Raw genomic sequence first — 22,365 nt, forward strand, 5'->3', positions numbered from 1 at the left:
CATGATACAACAGTTTTATTATGTGGGCAGACGTACGTTTACATTATTATAAACCTCGACCAATTAATGAAGTGGACCTTACATGCTCTGTTTTTTAAGTGCTATTCAAGTATAGTTTGTGATGTGTAAAGTGATTTATGCTAGTGTTTGTTTATTGACGTATATAGTGCACTGTGTTTCTTTTAGGCCTTTTATCACATTTTTTAAAGACCAAAAACTTACAAAGCTTTTTCAACATGATCTTGTATTACACACTGTGACGACTATTTTAAATGAATTTTATAAATAAACCACAAAAGTGATAAAGATGTGTCTCTTGTCCTGTTAATTATCACCATGCCGTTTTTTTTTGTTTTTTTTATTTTTTTAAATCATACAAAGACAGAAGTCTCAATCCAACAAATAATGGCACTTCTAACTTTAAGGCATTTTTACACAGCACAGTACACGTGTGACAAACTGTCAGGCACTGGACTCAGTGAGTAGACATTAAATCACAAACAACAAAAATCAAATAAAAGTATTTTCTTTTGGAACAATTCTACAGAATTGTTGAGTACAAGAATAACAATAAAATCATGCAAATTGAAGTTTTTCAGGCGTTTCTGGTATTGGCTTCTGATAACCTGATGTTAAATCACCATAAAGCAGTGGTTCCCTAATGGTGGTGGGTCATGGGTCCATTCTGGATGGACCATAAGTGACTCAAGAACTAACTAACGGGCAGCTACTCAACAGAGACAGCAGTCTAGCTCGATGATATGGACAAACACAAGTAAGTAGTTGACTATATTTAACTGTGTGGACCTTGAACTAATGACTAAAGACAAATCTGGACCCCATGGCTGGACCAGTTGGGAACCACTGCCATAAAGAAAACCACAATGAAATACGGTTTGACAAAGCACCATTGTGATAGTTACGGTTATGTTCAAATCCACTTCTCTATATCACACGTTAAAGAAAAAAATTCATCTAAATTCATTTACTGCCAGACTTTGTATTTAAAAAAAGACTTATAAGAAACCAACTTACCAATAGTTGGCAAAAAGGCACCGTAAGAACAAAGAAATATCCACACTATAAAGATATAATATCTACTAATAGCTGGCGAGGAACTTATTAACATTTAAATGGGCTTATTCTGTCACAAACTGAGAGTACTTCTGTTGTGAGAAAGCCTGCAGACAAAGCATTAATGTTTCAGTAATCCTCTGAGTATTCAGCAGCTAAATGCTAGAGGCCAAGGGAACAACAAGGGAAATACTCGGGCACTTCCGGTCTCACAGTACATGCCAAGAGAAGGAGACGTAGTTTGGAGTGAGAAAGTAAGACGTTAACAGTTAGTAAGGCAGCGTCCACATAAAGATAAAGTTATATACGTGAAAAAACATGGTTAGAGATGCCACGAAGTAGGTGGCAGTGCCTTAACCGTATGTGTGTTGATGGCCACAGGGACCAATTCCATCCTTGTCAAGGGGAGTGCTAACCTTCTCTCCTTTCATACAACACAATTGTTAACATGAAAAACATCAGGGTTTATACACCGAGTAATGAAATACGGTTTCACTTACGGTGCAATTTCCGGGTTGCTGTCATAATAATCATAAATATTTAACACAGCTGTTATAAGTTTCATTTAAAACTGGTTTATACTTTAGCTTTATGATTATTCATTCGACATTTGTATGTTTTGGTGTAAGTTTGTACCGTTACCCATGATACACTGCGCGGCTAGAGCAGGATATCATTGGTGGAAGCAGTCACGTGACTGCAACTCGTCTAAAACGGTTTAAAATAACATTTTACGGACATGCTCGATGTTATTTATCGCGTTTACGTGGTTATTTATTTTTTGTCTAACATGAGCAGCCGAATTTTGAGAAGCTCTTATGAAACCAACACAAGCCAGACGATGTTTGGGGCTGTGTTCACTTTTGGCCACACGGGGGCGGTGACGTTCTATAGGGAGCTCGGCCTCATGGACAGAGGGGTTGAGGTGAATTTTAATATGCTGTATATCAAAGGAATATAAATCCATCATCCAAATACATGTCTAGTAGCACAGCATGCTGCAGAGAAAGGCGTGGAGTGCTGTCCAAAAATACTAAATAAAAATATGAATAATAAGTCTTAACACCAAAGTGTAAGTGAGCACATGTAAAGCAGGCTGTTGCTTTGTGCATTCAAGAATTATTATTACATGGATGCAAAATGCACATATGAATTGGGGGCTATCTTTAATGTAAGATAAAAATGGATCCTATATAGCAGGGATACTCAACTTGCTTTGCCCAGGAGCCACTTAATAAACAAACATTAATGATATTTATCAGATAAGTTGAATATCCAGTCTCAGCAGCCAGGCACAGGTCAGGTGTAGGGCAGGATTTGAGGACATTCAGAGCTTAGCCTGCACCCCAGATCCTCCTCTGGCACTTTTTTTTAAATCTTAAACAAGCTATATTTCGATCCATTTTGTTAGCACTCTGGTATTGTATGTACATTCAAAGTACAAAAACAAACCAACAAATCCCAGTGTGAATTCATTATCATCATTGTGAACTGGAAAGTGGTCAGCTGGTCACCTTGCACCCTTGGGCTGTAAGTTGAGTATCACTGCTATACAGTGTTAGTTATTTTGTCACTAATGCAGTCAGTGTTTTTCTTGTTTAATCCTATTATAAAAACCTGATTTATGCCACATTTAAATATTGTAGCAACAGCTTAATTCTCATTTCACTGTGGTTATCCCTCAAGTGTAATCGATCCCTTTAACCTACTTAAACAGTTATCAACATCTGAGGAAATGAGAGCACAGTGCCAAATGTAGCTCTGCATTTACCTCTTCTTTCTCTTTTTAGATCACAAGCAAAATACTATACAACTGTGTACAAAATTAGTATTCATCTCTTGAAAGGTGATAGTGTGCTGTGCTTTGGTACAAGTAGCATCCTTGAGAGCAACACTGCTGAAGCACCTGGTGTGAATGAGTCACCACCTTACTTCTCAGTGTACCAAATGAGAACCTCCCGAGCTTTCTTTTTCAGACCCAGTGCAGCCATCCCGAGGGCCCGGCTGCCTCCCGTCACTCTGGCCTCTGCAGAACACAGACGCCATCTTTGTAACACTGAATTAACAGCATTAAGTGAAGCTGTATTTTCAATTAGCCAGTATCTGATACCATCTGAAATACTATCTGATCATCACAATTAAAAACTGGAAAGCTGCTTACCACCGTAGTAGTAGAGTAAAGCCATTCCCACCGCAACGCCAAAACAGCCCAGAAAGAAGAAGGGACCTGAGAAGAGACAAACACTTAGCAACATAAATGTAAACTATCTAGTGTGTGTCAGAGCTAAATGCTAAACTACCTGACACACTTTTAGCATAGTTTTTGGGCCGTGGGAAGGCATCAACCCAGCAGCATATTCAAGTGTTCCCCAAATTTTTTGAGCAGTGAATGTTGCACACACATTGATATACGTACACTCTTTAACATTAACATCTTACCTCTGTCATTCATAACATATCTCTGTTGGTAGGCACGTGGATGCGCAAGTGGATCTAAGGAATCTGGAAGTGGGACAGATATGTTTTAGTGTGTGGAATAAAATGTAGAATACACAACAAATGATTTATAAATATCACACATGATATAAAGAGGCAGGTTTTGGGGACTAACCTCTAAGGCGGAGCCGTGTGGGCAGGCTGTAGTATACCTCCTCTACATGCAGGTGAAGAGCTCTGTAAAACTCCCTGCATGCTTCCTCTCCTTTCCTCTGCAGGTGTGTCAGCAGCTCACCCACTCGAACACTTGTAGGCACGTCCAAGTTTCGAAACTAGATAACAATAACAACAGTTGTAATAGGATTTTTTTTAGGTTTGACACAACTTGCAGGTATACATTAACCAATAACAGCTGTCAATATCACAACATATGTAGTTATCAGGGCAATGACAGACAGTTAAATTGGGGACTTTCTTACACATCGTGTGGGGTATCTGGAATTTTGGGTGTTGAGATTGGCTGCTCTCCAGTATGTACGCTACTTAATGATGATTCAGAGAACTTTAATCACACTCAAAGGCAGCTATGTGTATTAGCATGCACTGCTGTTAAAAGGATGTTAGCGGTTAAATGGAAGCCGCCACACAGTCTTTCCATTCAGCAGTGGAAATACTCTTTAGTGGAGATTTTATCTGTGAAGCTCTCTGTTGCTAGATGAAGGGGGCAGGTTGCATCATGCCTGAGGCGAGGAAGGAAGCACTCAACTTGAAAAATGGAATGGAAATATCCTTTCCTGGAGTGCTGGCTGACACAGCTTGCCCAGGCCAGGATGAAGCATCTCCAGTGGAATTATTTGGGAATTATTTACCTTATTCACTTTCAAGTGTTTTCGAATCATCATATAATTTGTAGATCTAAGACATGACATCCTCCCCCTCCACTGACACTTTTGAGACATATCTTAAAATGTACATGTTGTTGATAGCCTTTAGTTGTTTGCAGTGGTTTTAGTATTTGTTTTTAACAGTTTTATCCTGTTTTACATTCGTGTGAATTTTATATTGCTACATATTTGTGTGTCATTCTCTTTTTATTTAGTACAGCACTTTGGTCAACTGCGGTTGTTTTTAAACATGCTGTATAAATAAACTTGAGTTGATTTTTGATTTGAAGAAATAATTTAACGTGCAGTGATATAAAACCAGAATGTAGAGGCTCACGCACACCTTCAATGACTTGTAGACAGATGTGTAGAAGGAAAACGTCTACAGGTAAGAGAGGAGAATTGCGGCACACTGTCCTGTTACTTGCAATAAACTTTGTTTCAGTGTGGAAGGACTGAAACATTGTGTGTGTTTTGACTGTGATCTAAATTTCAAAGCTCAATATAATTTGTGAACATTAACTGCATTTTATCATTTACGTAACGCAGCTAAGGTACGACCTCTACTGAGACAGAAAGATGCTGAAAATCTTGTCCATGCTTTTGTCTCCAGTCATCTTGATTATTGTAATGCTCTGTACGCTGGCCTGCCTAAATCAGCCACTGCAAAACTACAGAGCATTTAGAATGCTGCTGCCAGGGTTTTAACTAAAACTATAAAGAGAGACCATATTGCTCCTGTTTTACATAACCTACACTGGCTCCCAGTATGTTTAAGAATTGATTTTAAAAGCCTTCTTTTGGTTTTTAAGGCTCTTAATGGCACTGCCCCCTCCTACATAATAGATTCCCTATCACCTTGTGTCCCTCCATCAACCCTGAGATACTCCACAGCTGCTCTTTGAAATGTTCTTAATGTCACTACAAAAACCTTTGGGGATGCTTCTTTTAGCAACAACGCCCCAAAAATATGGAACACCCTGCCTTTAAATATAAGACTAGCTGGCTCAGTGGACAGTTTTGAACGACAACTTAAAACATATCTTTCTAATATAGGTTATAACTAGAGGCTTTTTGTTTTAATATTTTTAATATGTTTGTATATTATTTGCTGTTCATTTTTAACTCAGTACATTTACTCATGTAATTTTATGCTTGTTAAAGTACACTTTTAAGGTATTGGTACTTTCCTGCAGTGTCTCCATCTTATTGTATTTTTTACTTAATTTCTGGGAGAAATAGTGTGTACATTTATCTCACAGCTATAGCCACCAATTACTTTACAGATACAGACCTACTATGAGTTTATAGAATAATAATGCATTATTGATGAATTTACAGCACATATACAGCTGCAACATTAAATGCTGTTAACAAATGAATACACCGGTAATAATAGGCAAGTGATTTATGATGATACACCAATGGCATGGGTCACTCTGCTGCATGATGTATACTAATATTTTGCAAGCATAGTTTTGCAGTGTTGTTGTAGTTTCACTTTTTCCTTATCTTTTCCACTACTGCCTGCATGTGAAGGAGCCAGTGAGGTACTCTGTGTGAGGACTTACTCTGGTGGCCTCCTTGTCTGAGAGGATCTGCGGGTAGATTCTGTTGAGCTGCAGGATGATTTTGTCCACCAAGTCTGTGTCCAGCCTGCGGTCAGCTCTGAGGAAGGCGCTGTCCTCTATCAGCTGGTCATGGAAACTATCTGTTAACAGAGTTTAAAACAATTAGAACAGCAGCAATGCTGTTTCTCCAACAGACTGGATTTCATTGAGAGGAGACGTCACTTTACTGTACAGGATACTGAACGGAAATTTGACATTATCTCCGGTCTTTGCTCCAAACGGTGTCAGGAGAGGAATGTGGGGGCACAGGAATGAAGCGAAACATTTGGTCATGGCTAACTTTAACGCTTCTCCTGACAGCAAAACAAAAAGTGAGGCTCTTCGTGAGGGAAACTGTGATGTTAAGGAACTTTTCAGAAGCAGGAGTTGGACTGAGACGTTACTCATTTTCATTGTCAAACCGAGGCAACCTTTGACGGTCGTAACCGCTGTGCTAATGTTCGTCATTTGGACGTAATGGGAAGACACTGAAGCGAAACACAAAGCTAAACTACACTGTAAGATAAGCGTTAGTTTACGTTAAAGAAAGACACAAACCTCCCATTGTGGAGTCCCCTCTGTCCTCTGTTTGGACACGCCCCCTGACGTCACCGCGCAGGCTGGGAGTGGTTTACGTAGACGTCCTTAAAGAAGGAAAAAAAAACTTTCCTTTTCACCGGAAATGGGACCAAATGGGACTAACTGACGGAAATACCAAGCTAGGCAGCAGCTAACAACATAGCTACACATTTATTTATTTTCCATCCATAAACAAAGCTTTGACATGTACACTGGTATTCATCTTAAATAAAACTGAGCAGTCTGTTGTCACTATGGATGAATTCATTGTAGTCCTTTTATAACTTGACAACATTTTAAATTAGTCTCTGTGTTTCCGACTGGAAATAAACTGTGGCCCAAGCTGTTCCCCTAGTAACAACATAGCAACGAAAAGGTCGAGAACCATAGAAACAAAAATGATATATTTTTTCCATGTCAAAAACTACATTTTAATAATATTTATTTGTATAGCACTTATCTAAACAAGATTACATAGTGCTTCACAAAGTGCATAGAAATAAGACAAAAACAATGCAAAGGAAATAAAACACAAAAGTTACAAATCACAAAAGTATAACAGGCATTTAAAGGGTTTTAAAAACAGGTAATGTGCTAGCCAGCCTAATCTCCTCAGGCAGAGGATCTCGAGTAATGTAAAAGTCAGTTTTACTGTAAGTTTCAGAAATAAATTAGCAAACGTCACATATACAGAACTGTTTATTTAGTCTTCATTCATTCATTCTTCTTAACCGCTTATCTTGGTACAGGGTTGCAGGAGGGCTGGAGCCTATCCCAGCTGACAATGGCCAAAAAGCAGGGTACACCCTGGACAGGTCACTAGACTGTCACAGGGCTGACACATACAGAGACTTAGTAATCTTCTTCAATTGGTAATGTATTTTCAACAGAATTTGATTCATCCATGTGTCCTTTAAGTCTATGCAACCAACAAAAAGTGTATGTACAATACTGTAAAATGGATATCTTCCTGCCTATACAGTTACCATTATTGTTTGGTACATTTATGTTGATTGTGTTGCTGATTTGTATATATTAGTTCTTGTACACAATGCATCTTGTATTCAGCTGCTGAGTGATCTGTATGTTTTTTTTTTTTAAAAACAAAGGTAATACAGGATTAGTCTATATACTTCAAAAATCATGACTGTTTTAATTTCTCAACAGCAGAAGAATAAAGCTATATTGTAAAATTGACTGTGTGGTGGCAGGTATCTTACCGTAAAACTTCAATTAGAAGCCCAGGCTATTATTTGCCTAAGTTACTGAACTCAACAGGTGTGTTTTTGGGATAGGTGTCTATATGGGACAGGCCTTTAATTCCTTTTATACAAAACTGTTGCTCAGCAAAGGGAATACAATCTAATTGTTTATTTAAACCAGTATGAATATAACATTTAAAAAAAAATAGGCCTCAAATAACATCAATTATGTGTTATGTTATGACACTGGTTTCACGGCACTTGAGGATTACAGCCCCCTGCATACTGACACAACACTGCTTTATCCTGTTAAAATTATATTCGTAACTTGGATTAACTATGGTGAAAAACACTTTTGATTCTTTTGATCAGTGGACCCATATCAGTAATAGTAATGGACACATACTCTAGTTTTATGAGAGCTTCAGAGGAAGGGAGTCACTGCTTGTTCTTTTGTCATACTGGTAAATCTGTATGAATTTCAGTCTTCTCTGGTTGGTTTCAGTAAAATAAACTGAACTGAGCTAACATTCAAACATTTATATTTGTATGTGCAATGTGTGATGTGGGTATGAAGTCAACAATCTGGTTTAATACATCCAAAGAGCTCCTATAGAAATGAACTGCTTGACAACCAGACCAGGCTTCTAATTGAGACAGGCCTTTATTTTGTCAAAATGTGTAGCCACACCAGGCTAGTAACAGGGACTGGGAGTTTAACTGGGACCAGGCTTTTAATTTGTGTTTTACGGTATTGGGGAGAAAAAAAGAACAAAAAACCTGTTTGTGAAAGTTAAGATTTATTTCATCACCAGCAGTAACTGTTAGCAGAGACAGCAGCCCACAGTCACCAATTTTGCTAGTGTTTTACCACAAGTTCAGTCTTATCAATATTCCGACCAGCTACCTCCACTCCGACTCCCTTATGAAACAAAAAGGATGAAGACATCCTGTAGTCTGAACAGTGTCAAATAAATACAGTTGCAGTTGTAGTAAAAACATATAAAATCAATTAGGAACAAGTATGTGAGCAACATAGTGTAAAATATTTTTTTTTACATAGCATAATCATTTAGTTTTGTTTTTTTTTCCTTGCCATGTTTGCAAATTGCACTTGTATAAACAAAACACAGGATGGCACTGCAGGCTTCTTGTTTGCAGACTGTAGGACTCAAAAGGTTTACAAAAAAATTGTATTAAAACAAATACATTAAAAACTCTCCTTCACGAATAAAGTTTATGAATACTATTAACATCTGACCTTAACTTAGAAATCTTTAAATAAGCTTTGCATTAATACTCTTTCTTAGTCTTAACAAGCATACTGGAATTTGTAACAGCTCTGCCATGTCTACAAGAGGAGCCCAATAACACGAAATGTAGTACGACCCTGAAACTGTAGCACCATATTTACAGGATCATATAGTGAAAATAATATATTGCAATACTGTTTTAATGAGTTACACAGGACATATAGCTATCAAGACTGATGAAGCTGAAATAGTTTCTATGGGCTGTCAGCAGGTTGCCCATACATTAAGGCCAAAAGGAAAATAACTAAGGCAAAAAAGTGTATTTGTCTCTTTTGTTGAATTTCAACCAGCTCAATTTCAAACAAACTGAAAGTCTGGGTTTGTCGCTATGAAATAAATAAGCTGAATCACTTGAAAATCTCAACAAGAATCTGGTAGACAAACATGCACATCTGGTAGAAACACTGTATAATACTTGTAACAGTTAGTAGGATTTTTTAGAAAGAAAGAGGAATCACCTAAGAGCAAATAAGTAAAACAAAAAAAGTGCAGTCAGAGTAACACAGGCAATAAGTAACCAGCAAACACTGATCTTGAGTCTTCCTCTGATTCAGTAATAATAGTGGTGCATGTTGTTGGAAGACTGGAGGACTGCAGCGGGCAGCTGATGCGATGAGTCTTTCCGCAGTCAGAATTTTACATAACTGTTTTGGCACTCTAAAACAAGGCTCTTGTTCTTGTGTTGACGACGACATGATTTGGACCGTGATTAGAGAGTGAAGGAACCAGGTGACTGGCAACTGTCACAAACACTCTGACGGAGCTCCTTAAGGACACTTGGCATGATAGATTTACTGCAAATGAGAAGATAGAAACAGGAGAAAAAAAATCACATTATGTTGATTGTTGATTGATTGATGAAATTTCACTGAATTATTAAGGTGTAGTTTATTAATGAAAGCAGCAGCTGGGAAGGTTAGATGGAGCAGGAAGCAGAAGACTGAGGTGTGGTTTGCATGCAGGCTTTAGTAGTGAGTCACTGATGCTGCAGGGAGTGTTTGAGTCATTCAGACTTCTGACATCACTCCTGTGTGCTGACATAAACCTTTAAAATTATGCGTTTGTTTAATACAGAAAATAGAGAATAGTAGCTTAAATGTGACAGAAACATGATTAATGAAGTCAAAACTGAACATACTAATGCTGGTGGTTTTGGTTTCTTGGTTTGTCCTTGGTGTTCAACCTAGGACACTCACTGTGGTGCCAATCATTTTATCAATATTTTACAAGTTGTTTTAGACCAGTGAGAGAAAAAGAAGTTGTATTATGAAGTGAGGTTGCATATAAATTAATGGCTCTGGAGAAATAACACAATAAATAACATATATGCTGACAAATGGTAACAAAAAATTAAATAGTATAAAATGTGCAATAAAACCTTGTGGCCAACTCTTCAGAAATGGATTTCATGCTACAATTTCTAATTATTTGTTGACATCATGTTTTGTTGATTATGCAAAGGATCATCTTCATTGTCCCAGAACACGTCAGAACTCAAACATGGATGAAAGTTCGGTACTTTGAATGACAAATGATATTCACTTACACTTATCAGTGCAAATTTAAAAGGGATGCAGCCTGGAGGCAGTTGTATCAATATTAGCACATAGGTTTACAGTTTCATGCAGTTCTCATGCCAAACAATGATATAAATATTAGTCAGAAAATAAAACTTAAAACCCATGCTTGAGGAATTTGTGTCTTCCTTGTTGCAAATTGAACAGATTCTGTATAAACCCTTTTACAGTTTGTAGAAAAGGTGTGTGTGCATTTTGGCAACGGAAGTATGGTGGACCACAACAGCTTGTCAAGCTATGCAAGGGCACTAACCACCAAAGATTGTGAATGCTACTTCAACAACTTGACTTTGGCAAGTGGGAACCGACTTCCAGATCCATGCAGTGACTGGGCAGAAGACATTAGTAAGTGATCTGATATACACTTATTTGACTGAGAAACCTAGCATGTACACCAGGGAGAAACTACGAGCATACAAGTCACTAGATGCTTACGATTACGTTATCTGTGGACATGTGCAGAACTTGAAATACCACAACATCGATTCAGAGTTTTGTGTGTTGAAATCAGAAATCCTTCCTAGTCAAAGACATGGACACAAGACTGCCATGTATGAAACCAAGATAGCTTGCAGCCATAACTGCTGCCGATTACTCTGAAATGGTTGTGATCCTCTCGGAATCCTGTACAACTTGAGTCCACCAGTGGAATATCGATTCTGACAATCGTACAAGCAACAACTAGACATTTTGGTGCTGGTAAAATGTCGAATTCAATGTTTGCAGCTTGATAACTCACCAGAATGACTGCTACTTCCTTGGCCAAAATGCACACGCATCTTTTTGATGCATCGGCTGTAAAACGGTCTACATTATTTTAACATAAAAGCATCAAAGTATAATTGTTTTTATGTTAGAATTAGCAAGAGTAGCACAAAAGAAAGCACTGGTTCCACTCAACCTGTCTAACATAGTGAAAACAACCATGCATCACTGACATCCCAAAAGTATTAGGTAGTAATAATATTAGTATGCCATATATGGTGTTAGAGTTATAATGGCTCAAAAAACAGAGCATAGTGTTAGAAAAAATTAATGTATGCAAAGCCTGAGAGAAATGCAAATCTTGTAAAAGATATAGAGTTTAAAAAGGGCACAGAAAGCCTTGAAAAAGAACCCAGGGCCTCTGCTGTTGCCTCGTGGCTCAGAGTTGATTTTGCAGTACACATTCTGACTTACATGATGGCCGGAAGAGGCTCCTTTGCCCTTTGTTTTGCCCTTGCCTGCCACCGCTGTGGCACTGTTGCGGCGCGCCTGCTCGTGGTCAAACTCCAGGTCCTCCAGGCGCTGGGTTAGGGCCAGTTTCTGCTGGATGGCCATACGCAGCAGAGAATTCAGGGTCTTCTTCTCATCCTCAGCAGCAGCCAGCTGCCTCTGCATGTCATCCAGCTGGGTCACATACTCATCACACCTGAGGGAAAGAGATGTGGAGAAAAGAGCAAGAGAGGGGGAAAGGAAGAAACAATAGATAAATGTTATTTCCAGCAGGTGGAGCAATCTGCCTTGAACTGCTGCTGCCGTCACATGTTTTCTCCATTCCCCAGACAGCAATTTCCAGATGGGAGGATGAGGTCTCTGCTAGCTCACTCACACAAGCGTTACATCAGACTGCTCCCACAATGCTTTGTGTCTTCCTCACGAACATACACTCAGACATGAAACAGTTGCACAGACTAAGGACTAAAGTTTTGATTTTTTTTTTTCATTATCAAGAGAAGAAGCTGAAAAGAGGCAGAATAAGCAGGATATAAAGAAATATCATTGTTCTTTTGGCATTTCTTTATTGTTTCCTGTTACAGATGCATTTTGGTGTAAGCCCCAGACCACTTGGCTACACGATGGTTCATTTCATGTTTGTCAGGACTGAAATGTTAACCAGTGATTATGTATAATCTTACCTTGTGGCAAACATGGCTCGAAGAGAGGAGAACGTAGCAGCATCCTCTTTCAGAGCCTTCAGTTCGTTGCGGAGCTTCATCATCGTCTCAGTCACCATGGCCTTCTCGCTCTCGTACTTACTCTTCAGGTTGGCCAGAGCAACCTCAGCCGTCTAAAGGGAATATGAGCTTATATAATTATTCATTCATTATTCATTCACTTCTTGCACTTTCATGAAGTCTGAACTCCGGGGTTATTTTTAGCTGAAGACTATCCCCCCTTTCGGTTGTACTTGTCAGTTTGAGAAACAATGAACATCCTTCCTCTCAGAAACACACCGCAGGCAAGCAAAAACAAACACACACACGTACAGATACACTCAGAGGGATCCTCTGACCTGTTTGTTGGCTTTTAGCACAGCTCTGAGGGTGGCGATCTGTTCCCTTTTGGTGCTAAGCAGGGACTTCAGTTTGAGGATCTCTCCCATGCAGGCCTCTTTGTCCTTGTCTGCCACTGTGCTGAGCTCCAGATTGGCAAGTCTCTGACGTGACAGCTCTGTGGTGCGGTCCACTGCCTGCTGCAGGTGGCAGATCTGGTCCCTGATGATGGCTACGAGGTTATAGATGTTCATGGGTTCTGGTCGGGGCTCCGGGGCCGGGCTAACTGTGGTGCTGCCAGACTTCCCAGGCTCAGTCTCAGTAATCAGCCCATTTGAGAGAAGTACGGAAGACTGTTGCTCCTTCCCTTCCTGCCCCTTTCTTACTTTGGCCTTGCCTTCCTTGTAGTAGTCGAGCATCACACGGTTCGGAGTTTCATTGTTGCACATGCACACATGGTTGTAGAGATTGGCCAGCTCTTCACTGAAAGCTATGAGCTCGTCCTGGGCCACGTTAAGGCTGCCAAGTGATTCTCCCGCAGCCTCGCTGACCAGACGGAGCTCCTTCTCCAGACGAGCCACCTCCGCTTTATCCGCATGGCTGATCTTCTCCAGAGACGCCAGCTTTGATCTCAACTCGTGGACGTCGCTATCCAGCCGCGCTCGCTCGTCTTCATACTGGGTTCGACATTCCTCGTACTGTGCCCTCAGGGTCTTCAGCTCCTGCCTCAACTCCCCGGCTTCAGACACCGCCACAGTGTATTTACACTGCAGAATCTCAGGGCCGTTGATGTCCAGCTCGTAGTAGTCTCCGTCATCGTGGCTGTCCCTGTCTTTCTCACTGTCGAGGGCGGACTGGCGCTCCTTACTGGCCTGCAGTTTCCTCATTGCAGTGAGGTTCTCAGTCAGCCTGTTGACAGTTTCCTTTTGCTCAGACACAGTCCCATAGGCCTGCTCCAGGTGCTTCTGGCTCTCCTGTAAAGAGCTGATCAGGGCTGCTTTCTCCCGCTCCACCTGAACATAAATGTTAAAACAAAGTCAACTTTAGTCATTTGTCCAACCTAATAAAAAAAAAACTTTGACAAACTGGAAGAATGCACATTGTATCTTTATCTCCTTTCCCTGACAGAAGAATACGCTTTAGTGAAAAGTTGAATCTATTTTCGAGTGAATGTGTTGAAAACATGAGATCAGGCAACACACTGTTGTAAATCAGCAAGTAATGGAGCTGGACGGTCAAAGAGCATCCCGAGGATTTCATACCTGCACAAGCTGTTGTTTCAATTTCTGGATCTCAGAGATGTTGAGCTCACTGAGCAGGTCGTCCACCAGGCTAGGAGCCGGCTTGAAAGCCTCTCCTCTCTTCACGCCGGCTCTGTTGTCTTCATCACCTTCACCTGCCTTGGCCAAGCCGTTTTCAAAGCCTCTGATCAGATCATCATTGTCAGGCTCGGTGATGGCTGAGGGATCGTCGTGGAGTTTTAGGTTGTCGAAGGAGATGTTGAAAGAGCTGTTGTACACGGAGCCGCCGATGGTCATGTAGTGGGAGAGCTCCTTGCGAAGAGTGGCCTTCTGCTCGCGCTCTGTTTTAATCGTTTCTAAGGCCTCCGTTAGCTGCCGCTCAGCGATCTCTCTCAGACGCATGGCTTCCTCCAGCTGGCTGTTGAGGCACTGGGAGTCCTCCTCCAGACGGCGGATCTCATGTTTCAGACCTTCGTATTCCACCTTAGCAGATGGTCAAAAATATAAAGACAACTGTTAATAATTTTATTCTATTAATCTGTGTCCACTTTAGTTTCTTTATTACACCAAAGTGCCTAATGTTGTCCAAAATGACAAAAAAAGCTGTCCAGAGACCATAAAACCTTACATGTAAAATTTGGTGTGAAAAATGAAAAAGGGAAGAACATTTTTTGACTAACATTATAAATTATAACAAAACTCAAAAGTTGTGGGAAGGCAACATGTCTTTAATGTCTTGCTTTGTCACTTTCTAACATGACACAATAACTACGTGGTTATACTAGAACAAAAACAAACAATAATGTGTGTATTTTGAGTTATAATAAAGTTTAAACAGTAAAAACATGACTATTTTTCCACCCAGTTTCAGATGTGCAACAGAGTGAGTATCATGTTCTTTGTCTCACCTGGTTCTGTCTCAGCACAGACACTTGTTTCTGAAGAGAGATGTTCTCCTCCTCCAGCTCGCTGTAGTCCTGCAGCAGACGAGTCTCCCGCACCTTGTACTCTCTCATGTCATCGCGCAGCTGACCTCGCTGCAGCTCTGCCAGCTCTGAATTCTGCACACAGGAGCAGAAAGAGATGGCATGTTACGGAAGGCTGCTTGAGAAAAAAACTCTATAAATAAATGCTCACTATCTTTGAGTGAGTGAAAACACCCCGGCAGCGTAAACTACATCCTTGCAACCGTCTGGTCGGGTGAAATGAGAATCATCACGTCAGCATGTTTCACATACCACAGGGGCAAGACTTTGGCAGGCGACTGTAATGACGGAAGAAGGACATGGTCCATTTACCAATCCATGCTACAGAGAGCCATGGCGGAGGACATCCTTTGTGTCACTCACAGTGGACCATTACATCATCTTTCCTGCTGGTTTCATGGCGATCCCACTAACCTGACCCTCCCCCACGACATGCGCAAACTTCAACGCTCTCACACCTCACCCCGACAACTAGTGGTGGTCCATGTCAATCTAAACTTGTGGCTTTACTAACCTTCTCTTCATACTATTTTAAATGTTACTTACTACATTATTGGACAGATGCAAACCATTTCAACCACAACCAGTAAAGTTAACGACTCCCATTTACAACTGTGAGATAAACTAGTCCCCTATTTTGACACCAAAAACAAAATTTCATTTTTCCACAGCTTTACAACAAAAAAGGCTAGCGTAAAAACACATAACACACAAAACAGAGGGAGCAATTTTAGGCTGACATATTAAAGGTATATACACACACAAAAAAAGAGAGAGGTTATAAGATTTATTTTGTATTCTTGATGACCGAAATAATTTATACTTAATCTGCATTTTGATATTTGTGTAATTGAACGCTCACCTCTCTCATCTCCAGGGCAATGGCCGACAGGCGATCGTTTTCAGCTTGCGAGCTGGTGAGCGAAGCTTTGGCCTGTCGGAGCTCATTCTGCAGCTCTAGGACCTTCTGCTGGTAGAGAGCCTCCTTACTGGCAGACTCCAGGATCAGTGACTCTTCCCTGCTTTCCCCATCTGCTGCCACTTTCCTGTGGGCTGAGTAGGCTTGTCCAAAGGCCTGGGAACAGAGACGAAGAATTAGATCAGAGCAAACTGCTTTGATCGAGGATTAATGGCCAGCCTTTTTTAAGACACACACACCGAACCACAAGTACGGCCAAAATAACCACTGGTGATATATATAAAGTTTCTCTTACCTACACAGTGTTTATTACCAGGGCCTGTCATAGTCTGAATTTAACACTGCCTGTCTGTTTGCCTTTTGTGTCACAGAAGACCACTCACTCAGGAGTACTGTGTCACCCTGCTGCTACATTTTGGTTTTATGTCACGTTGTTCATATTAGCCACTAACAGAGCATGAAGAGAGATTACTGCACACACTGATTACATTTGAACTGCATGAATTTTAATTTGTCACGCTCACATGACACGCTAGGGCCAGCTGGAGTCTGCTGTCGTCCAATACACATTCAGGGAACAAAAACATTTCATTCAGTTTGTTCTGTCTTGGAAATCTGAGTTCAGATGACCAAATTTGAATTTACAGTTATATGTTGAAAATATCTAAATTTAAAGTGTGCGCTCCCTTACATGTTAATACAGTCCCTGCTGGACATTTAAGAGGAATATTCATGTATCAAAATAAAATATAGGTGGTAAAAGTTAAGTTTTTATTTCTACTAAACCTATCACATATTCATCACTGAGTTCTTTTTCACACGACAATGACAATATATTGCAAGATAAAGCAAGACATGGTCAGATACTGTTTTGCAATTGAACTAAATAACCACTGCATTTTGGCATCGTCAGTGAATCTGGGCCACAATAACTACAAAAAACTCCACAAGATGGTCAGCGTTTCCATGGCAGAGAGGTGGGCAAGGCAGTGTCTAATGGAGGTGACCACTCATGGGGTCCTAAATGCACTAATGGCCGGAAACCAAGGGAAGTATAGAGGCTTAGGTTAACAGTATTGACGGAGCCAGAACAATAGTTTAAATAGGATGAACAGGGTGACGTCAGATTCCCACAGCCATCTGACTTAAAGGCTTGTAGACACGCAGCCAACAAGCACTGACACCGAGCCAAACTGGTGACGTTATAACTACTGCCCAAGAAAGTCCTGCAACCCATCAGAGCTGTAGCTCTCCTTCCCACAGGCATCTACAACAGTTTCAGTCAAACAAAGTGACATGTATGCAGCAGTCAGTCGTAATGTGAATCCATCTGTAACCTAAAGCACAGTGGGTGCTGATGGATGATTCCTTCTCCTACATTAGTGACATACTCTACTGAAGAGGAAACAGCAGTCCGAATCATGAGATACCAGAACAATGACGGCAACACTGAGTCACTTAGTGACTGGATTGTGATCTACGGCACAAATAATGTGATGTGGACAAAAATCAACATCAATGCGCAACTTAGAATAAGTCATCCAGTGGAGACGCATAAGCAAGTTCCTCATTGTGACTCAGGGTTTAACTTAGTAATAGAAACAGAGCTGTAACAATTAGTCACTTAATCTGTCAGTTAAATGCTAAACATTCCCTGGTTGCAGCTTCTTCAATGCTAGGATCTGATGATTTGTTTGAAATGTATGACAGTAACCTGATTGTATTTAAGGTTTCAACTGTTGGTTGAACAAAACAAACAACATGAACACGTGACTTTAGGCTGTGGAAAATTTTAACAGGCATCTTTCACTATTTTGAGACACTTATAGACCAAGCAGTGAATCCATAAAATAAAACGCTGATTAATTGATAATAAAAATGATCATTATGTGTAGTAATGCTTGTAATTAAACATTGCTAGCTTCTGTCCACAATGAAATATCCCAATACACTAAATTATTATTGTTGTTGAAATTATTATTATCACCAGTGAAGCCAATGTGGAAGTGTCTTAGGATGCAGTTCCTCTAAGGTTTATAAACTGGCTGCAAGTCTATACTGAGCAGACGGGAAAACCCCAACTTCTCTCTTGAAACAGTCAAAATTTCCCCAAAAAAGTTAGGATATTAGTACCTCATGTTGCTTCTTCTTATCTCTCATTGTGGAAATTATAAAAGTCATTGGTTTATTAAAAAGCAGTGTCGTCATAAATATCGATTTTTCTATACATATCGATTCTCAACATTAGAAATGTTTTCAATACTTATTTTTCTGTGGTATTTATACACCAGTACCACATGTGCCTCCTCACTCTGTGGTATTGTCACTGTGTACAACAGTCATTGTGCTGTTCTCTGCTACTAACCAAGAAGACTTAGACTTAGACTTTTTCATTGGCATTCTTTTGTTCACAAAGCTATTTCTGGCCTACTTCTAGCATAGTTATGTGTGTACATTTTAAAGCAAAAAATGAAAATAGCTGCTCTCCATTCACAAAACATGTTCTTATTGTCTGCACTGAGGGTATGTACAGAGTTTGGCAAGCAAGCATTTATGTATGCAGCTCCTTACATGTGGAATCTTCTGCAGAAGGACTGAAGTTACAGAAGATGCACTTATTGGTTCCTCTCGGCCATCTCAAAGCACTGTTGTGGGATTTTTGTACACAATCTTCAACATGCCAATGTCATGGTGTGTCTTAGCTGGTCTTTGTACTCATGTGTAATTCATGTGTAATTGCTGTTTGCGTTTTTATGGTTCATTTCTGGTATATATTAACATACTTTTTTTGGCTTTTCTTTGTAGTAATCTTATTTTGTGTTTTATATAACTTGTTTTAGAGCTTTACATTCTTATTCTGTATTTTTGTTTTATGTTGTTGGTCTGTAACTTATGTTGCTGCCAGTCTTGGCCAGAACACTCCTGAAAAAGAGATTTTTCTGGTTAAATAAAATAAACAAATAAAAAAAAGTTGATGTTGTCATGATTAAGTATTATTATCTTTTAATTAAAAAAATAAAATAAAATAAAATGTAATGCCCTAAATGTCATCTCCCCTCAGTACTGAAAATGGTAAATATATATCTACATTATATAAGACAAAAATGTGTGTTTTGCTCTGTTTTTGCTTGACCGACGGGTGTTACTGCTTTTCCCATCTCATCTTAGCTTTGCCCAGGCTCTTCCTCTAATTTTGCAATTTGTAGCTCCAATATGAGCCAGATATGGTGACAAATGGTGGACCTACAATTCAAATAATCCCTTCAGAAATCAGTGGATGATGTGACAGATTTCAATGTTCATATACTAAAACAATAACTGTGTTGGAGTCATAATGGATGTGAAAGAATTTTGTCGACAACAACATTTACAGCTGAAATGAATTGGGTAAAACCATTCAGGCAGCTGTATTTAGTGATAATGATGGACGTTGGAAAGGAGAACTTCAGGGAAACCAGAGGTTGGCTCAATTGTAGCTGTGGGGTTGAAATGTGTCTCCAAAGAGCAGGAGAAATAAACACAGGACACCACGACAGGGGAGTTAAAAAACAACATGGAGGGGTATTATTCTCAAGATTCCCTTTTAACTGGACTGCAAAACAAGTCTGAAACGTGTCTTTTTTCCACGACACCCTGACCTATCCTGTTACTGTTAAACCCAATAAACTAACCTTGCAGCAGGTTGGCCACATAGGCATCTAAATTTGACATACTGCTGCAGCTGCAGAGGTCTGATCTGAAGGCCTTACCCTCCCATACCGACAAGTAACGTTACAGGCAAGTGACCAAAAAGAAATGTCAGGTTTTATCTTTATTATGAGAAAAACATTACACCACACGACTATTATTTTGTTTAGAAATCTATGAATGGCATATGGCTACCACATGACAGTCTGTCACAACCTTATGAGAGACTTCTAACTTAATTTAAGAGACATCCAGCTTGTCAATTTACTATTGTGGCACACTGGTTTTTGGAGACATGAACCCAAGTTGTGGCTGAGCTTGAAAGGAGCCAGGCCCATGATTGATAGCTTATATAACCTGTGATGGTTCTGATTACAGCCTGTGTGGTTCTGACTGACACGTTCAAAGCCGTTGGTAAACAGAATACTGACCGTTGCTGCACCAGAATCTTAACGGCTAACGTGCTGCTAACAGAATAACTGCCAGGTTAAATGTGGTGCGGTCACATACCGATACAGTTAACGTTACAACCTCGGTTTTTTAATTATCTGTCTGCGTGGCTATGACCTCAGGTTACCTCCTTCAGCTGATCCAGCTCATGTCGGACCGTCTCGTATTCTGTTTCCAACTCATCGAATCGCTGCTTGAGCTGCTGTTTCTCCTCCAGCACCGCCAGCCCGTACTCCGCCGCCTGGATCTTCTCATGGGTCGTCTCACGGAGCTCCCGGGTGAGACGCTCGACCTCGACTTGAAGCCACTGTGGCCCGGCCTCCGTCACCAGTACCGCTTCGGGATATTCCTGCTCCTCCATAGACATCTTGGTGAGCCGCCGACTCACAACTGTAACGGGACCCAGCCCTGGCTAAGCAGAAAACCACCAAGACCGCAAATCACTGCCTTCTTTGTTTGAACCGCATTGTCGAGACTTAAATGGTGTTGAGCTCCTTTTGCCTTTTGCCGCCGCAGACTTCAACGATGCTAAACGTACACGATACTTTTGTCATTCTCGAAGAGTTTCTTCAGCTACTCCGTGAAGCTGACAGAGGAAACTTCAGTTGAGATCATCGATTGGAAAAAGCTACTCCTTGCACGGCATTCAAATCGGGATGAGTGGAAAGGGAAATGTAGTTTTGAATGGGACGCCAGTATCTCAACGGCTACGCACTGCAGCTACCATATTGACTTCAAGTACCAGAATGCACTGCGCGGGCTTGGACGTGATCCAGGGACTCACTGAAGAGTTCAATACAGTACTGCCATCTAGAGGCTTTAGCATGAAACTACCCTCAAGGCAAATACTATATTTTATTTTTTAAAGGCACATAGTGACTATAGCTACAAGGAAACGATTATTTTAACTATTAATTACCTGTTGAATATTTCTAAATTAAGTAATTAATTTTATAGTCCATACATTTTGTCTCACTAATAGCCCTGAACTACAAAAAAACTAAAAAACATTTAAAATTATGTAAAATACAGAAAGTAGACTGGAGCTATCAAATTTTTGGCATTTTTGCTCAGTCACTTAGACTTGCATTCTACAAATATAAAACAGTTATTATTTTTCCTGTTATGTCAGTAAACATGTCTGTAAAACTGTGCGGACATTGCTAATGTAATGTCAAATGCCAAAGACAAATGTAGATTCCAAACTCCTCCACGATTGAACCGACCCACTCTGCACTTTTAAAAGCATCAAGACAGACTGTAAAAGCATCAAAACATATTCATATGAATGTGAAAGCAAAACTGTCTTATCAGGGACTTTCCTTCTGACTGTAAACAATACTTGGCACAGTGGTTTGACTGGGTTCAGGAAGTGTTCTTGATGTTTCATTATCCTGTTGCTGCTACACCTGTGTGGAGAATTCACCTGCAGCTGGACATAGATGGTGTGTATACCTGTATGCCTGTGTTTCTGGGTCTCAGGGCTTTCACCTGTGGTACTGTTAATTCATGCTCTCACTATATTTATATTACTTTATGTTATATTACTATATATTATTTCTGTTGTTCCTGTCTTTTAAGTCTCCACCCTTTCTATTTCTGTATCAAGCAACAGCCTACTTTCTATTCATCTATCAAGTTATTAACTGTTGATCTGTCTCCACCAAGAGATCATGATAATGTGTCTTTTTCAGGAATATGGAAGGGGACCTTTACCTACACTGTATGTACATTAGTGGCACAAAATAAAAAGAATCCACATTTATTTAGAACATATTTCTCAAATTTAATCTCTCTTCTTCTGAACATTTCAGACAAATACTTCCATTTTTATTCAATCTGCTTTGGTCTGGGATGTGGAACAGCACTTTATAGGCCCTTTTGTTGTAAGTAGACAAACACTTAAATTCCAATGGTCTAATTTATCGACAAATTTACCTTTTTTTTTGTAAAATGGCCCCTGTTTAATATTGTTTGTGTTTCATTTTCAGCACTCATGATTCCATTAGTTCTTGGTGTGTTTTTCACCATAGTGTTTGAGATTGTGGGCATAATATCTGGTAAGCTGAGCTTTGTTTTGACAACACATTGCAGTCATTACTTTAACAAGTGGGTGTAGCTTTGAAATTCTCAATGTTGTTTTAGATGAGCA

At 39.9% G+C, this 22,365-nt stretch overlaps 2 protein-coding genes and 1 non-coding gene across 3 annotated transcripts; all 3 read right to left on the minus strand.

Moving 5' to 3' along the window:
* Positions 1–160: 160 nt before the first annotated feature.
* Positions 161–6,626, minus strand: card19 (caspase recruitment domain family, member 19). The gene is made up of 6 exons (XM_050038054.1): positions 6,563–6,626; positions 5,966–6,105; positions 3,686–3,842; positions 3,514–3,576; positions 3,236–3,301; positions 161–3,100 (listed from the first exon to the last, which is right to left on the minus strand). The coding sequence occupies exons 1-6, from the start codon at positions 6,567–6,569 to the stop codon at positions 3,003–3,005; spliced, it is 531 nt and encodes a 176-aa protein (XP_049894011.1). The 5' UTR covers positions 6,570–6,626; the 3' UTR covers positions 161–3,002.
* LOC126386860 (U6atac minor spliceosomal RNA) lies at positions 1,385–1,512 on the minus strand. The gene has a single exon (XR_007569554.1). It is a non-coding gene; the product is annotated as a U6atac minor spliceosomal RNA (small nuclear RNA).
* A 1,946-nt stretch (positions 6,627–8,572) lies between the features above and the next one.
* On the minus strand, positions 8,573–20,849 carry LOC126386317 (protein bicaudal D homolog 2-like). The gene is made up of 8 exons (XM_050038577.1): positions 20,341–20,849; positions 16,020–16,232; positions 15,080–15,232; positions 14,193–14,654; positions 12,951–13,943; positions 12,574–12,725; positions 11,855–12,086; positions 8,573–9,892 (listed from the first exon to the last, which is right to left on the minus strand). Exons 1-8 carry the CDS (start codon positions 20,578–20,580, stop codon positions 9,890–9,892), a joined length of 2,448 nt encoding a protein of 815 aa, XP_049894534.1. The 5' UTR covers positions 20,581–20,849; the 3' UTR covers positions 8,573–9,889.
* Positions 20,850–22,365: the final 1,516 nt, after the last annotated feature.

The sequence above is a fragment of the Epinephelus moara genome, chromosome 24, assembly GCF_006386435.1.
Source record: "Epinephelus moara isolate mb chromosome 24, YSFRI_EMoa_1.0, whole genome shotgun sequence".
NCBI classification, from domain to species: Eukaryota; Metazoa; Chordata; class Actinopteri; order Perciformes; family Serranidae; genus Epinephelus; species Epinephelus moara.